Raw genomic sequence first — 3,112 nt, 5'->3', positions numbered from 1 at the left:
ATGTCATTGTCTTAGAATTGGTGTGAGTACCGTATAACCCAAGGCAATTAAGGTATTAAGTCAAAGAAATGTTTTCAGTGCAAAAGTACAACATGTTGTCAAAGTTGGTTATTTTATAAAGACAAAAGACGCTGTAATTGTTTAAAAACTGGATTCTTGCCCCCGTTGTAAAGCTTGATAAAAAAATTATATGTGGAGGTTTAAAGTCATATTCCTGTTTTTGAGGTTGACCAGTATCCTCTACCTTGCATGAAATACATTTTCGGGGCACTTGCAGTGGGCAAGCGCTTAACAAAATTAGATGTAAAACATACGTAGATGGAATTTTGATGAAGAATAGAGTAAATCATTGACTATCAAGACAGAGACAGGAATGTATCGATAACTCTTTCGAAGAAAAAATAGGAAAACAGCAGAAAAAAATGGAATCGCTACATTTTTTTCAGTATATGATGGCTCATGTTACCATTGGCTGACAATTTTCATGGGTTACAACTAGATTATACTCCCCTTTTATGAAAGAATTCATTTAAATACTAAAAATAACCTTTTTATGTAACATTTTTAGGCCGAAGACCTGCTGTTCAAATTACAGAATGACTGAAACGACCTGCATAAGTATGTAAAAAGTATTCATCACTTATTATTAGCATTCATTCTTTCACTTCGCCTTAGATATAGATGTATCTTTAAAAAATGTTATGCTACACACTCCAGTATAATGAAAAACTCTTTTCTAACGCTTTTTAAGGTTGTGAGCCTGGTACATATGGAATAAACTGTTCAGAGTCGTGTCCTGATGATCATTACGGAGAGAGATGTTTGTCTGTGTGTAATTGTACAGAGGGAAAGTTCTGTGATAAAAGGGTGGGATGTATAAAACAGTCAACTCCAATAAATGGTTCAATTTTGTGTGATTGTACAGAGGAAAAGATATGCGAAAAAGGGATGGCGTGTATGAAACCGTCAACTTTCAGGAATGGTCCAACGATTGATACTGGTTTGAACACAGTTGCGTACAACACTTCCAATGAGACGTTAATTAAAACTAAAGCAAAATCTGATTCAACAAAGGGTTTACTTAAGTCTGTTTCTGAAACTGTAATGATGTTCTACACTGTACTGATGATAACTCAAAATATCTTTATATTTCAATGAACAGATGAATATCCGAATGCAGTAGGTAGCAATGATGTCATCATGAATGCGAGCTCACTTGTTTCTCTTTCCATAATTTCCGTGATTGCATGTCTATGCTATTCTAAAAGGTAATCATCTGTCAAGCCAAATCCACCAAAATGAGCAAAAGATGCTTAATTATTTACTTATCTGCTTTATATTAAAATTGTTAATTACTTCAGAATATAATAAGTGCTATAAATGCGTCGCTCGCCTTCTGTGAAACAGATGAAAATATTTCTGTTTTTAGTTTTATGAATGGCTGGATTTCTACTTCTGGTGAATCAGCCCTCCCTTTGTTTGCAAAAAAAATAATCGTATAGCTTTTGTAAGGACAGTTTATTTCTGTTTTCTTAGATGGACCTCAAAAACAGACTTAAAAGGGATAAGTAGTGAATGTCTGTCTTATTTAATTCTATGAAAAAAATGCATTATTGTTTCTTTAAGAGTAATTTCAAAATTTGTAGAAAAAGAAAAACATTGCAATAGATGCTGATAAAAATGAATTTAAAAAATTGGATTTCTTCTTTATCTAAATTATAAGATCAAATTTTATCTCATTTAGGCACACGAAGCGAAGAAAATCAAGATTCTCATTCCTACCTGGCGATCAGTGAACGGACCCCTCAACTATATGCAGATGTACACTATGAAGAGTCCACAGAAAGGAATAATTTACCATCCATGGTCAGTGAACGGTATCCACTGTATGCTAATGTACACTATGAAGTGGAAATAGAGAGAAAAAGTTCAGCTTCTACAATCAGTGAACGATCTATTCCACTATACGCTAATGTTAACTATGAAGTGGACGCAGAAAGTAAACGTTCATCTTCAGAATCTTTATATGACAAGGGAGAAAACTCTATTAGCACCACTAATAGTAGTAAAAGATCTGACGATTATTTGACACTCATTGGGCACACTGAGGACGAACATCAACATAACAATCAATTATCTGCTCATGTTACCCTCATGATATAATGACAAATACGAAAGTGTAGAGTAGAGACGTATATTTCACAATACAATGCATTAAGCAAAAAAATTCTTTTTTCTTAGACAATGTTAATAACTTTGCAAACAATACAACAATGCTAAAAACTCACATGGCTATGATACATTGATTGTCCCTTAAAATCATGAAATCTTAAATAAATGTCTTTCATAGTAATAAAATTATAACGATTTATAAGAAGGCCGATATGGTCTGTCGGCGCACGAACAAAATCTGGGATAATTAGCATTTGTTACCTTTACAAGTGCATTTTGTTCTCTAATAATTTTCAAACTATTAATTACAAATTAATATCAGTTAAATCAGAAAAGAAATCTGCGTAACGTCAAATTTTCAAGTAAGTGGCAGAGAGAGAGGAGTGGTGACGTAATGTTTCAAAGCATACTCTAAATTGCGTTTGCTGCAAATGACGTCGACAAACGCCTTCCTTGTACACAGGGATCTAACAAAATATTGTTTCGAATTTAGTCTGAACCCCTCAGAGACGAAAATATATATAGAAGTGACATAATACACTACAACATTTGCAGAGAAGTATTTCATAAATGGTGTTAGCAATTTAATTACAGTTTCATCTCAACACCGAAAAAATGAAGGCCAAATGAGTAGACCTATGATTGTCATATTCTTCATAAAATAAGTAGAGCGACCTTGCGGAACTGAAATTTGAATCTAATCAAAAACAAGAAGGGTAGTTTACCGGTGAATTAAAAATATCAACAAAAAAAATTCCATGTTGCGCACAAGAATGTTCATGACGTTATAAGAGAAGTAAATTACGTTTGCTTTCGGATATGCTATCTTTAAATGTTGTTTTTTACTATGACAAGAAAGCAGATAGAAACTTAAATGTTTAACCTGTCCACGACTTTTTGGGACAACATTCGTATATATGTGAAATAAACATAACTTATT

The 3,112-nt window shown here is 33.1% G+C and overlaps 1 protein-coding gene across 1 annotated transcript; it reads left to right on the top strand.

Annotated features, from left to right (window-relative positions):
• The first annotated feature begins 596 nt into the window (after positions 1-596).
• LOC133205062 (uncharacterized) lies at positions 597-2,163 on the top strand. The gene is made up of 3 exons (XM_061340803.1): positions 597-618; positions 752-1,000; positions 1,745-2,163. Exons 1-3 carry the CDS (start codon positions 597-599, stop codon positions 2,161-2,163), a joined length of 690 nt encoding a protein of 229 aa, XP_061196787.1.
• The last annotated feature ends 949 nt before the right edge of the window (positions 2,164-3,112 follow it).

This window comes from Saccostrea echinata, unplaced genomic scaffold (genome assembly GCF_033153115.1).
Source record: "Saccostrea echinata isolate AGI-Se365-2 ecotype Australia unplaced genomic scaffold, CSIRO_AGI_Sech_v1 ptg000054l, whole genome shotgun sequence".
NCBI classification, from domain to species: domain Eukaryota; kingdom Metazoa; phylum Mollusca; class Bivalvia; order Ostreida; family Ostreidae; genus Saccostrea; species Saccostrea echinata.
The sequence above is the reverse complement of the archived record's forward strand: the minus strand, read 5'-3'. Positions and strand labels throughout refer to the sequence as shown.

Excerpts from the sequence above, each read along its gene's own strand:
- LOC133205062 (XM_061340803.1), top strand. The coding sequence starts at position 597 with ATGACTGAAACGACCTGCATAA. Across the intron at positions 619-751 it reads GACTGAAACGACCTGCATAA|GTTGTGAGCCTGGTACATAT; the intron begins GTATGTAAAAAG and ends ACGCTTTTTAAG. Across the intron at positions 1,001-1,744 it reads TGGTCCAACGATTGATACTG|GCACACGAAGCGAAGAAAAT; the intron begins GTTTGAACACAG and ends TATCTCATTTAG.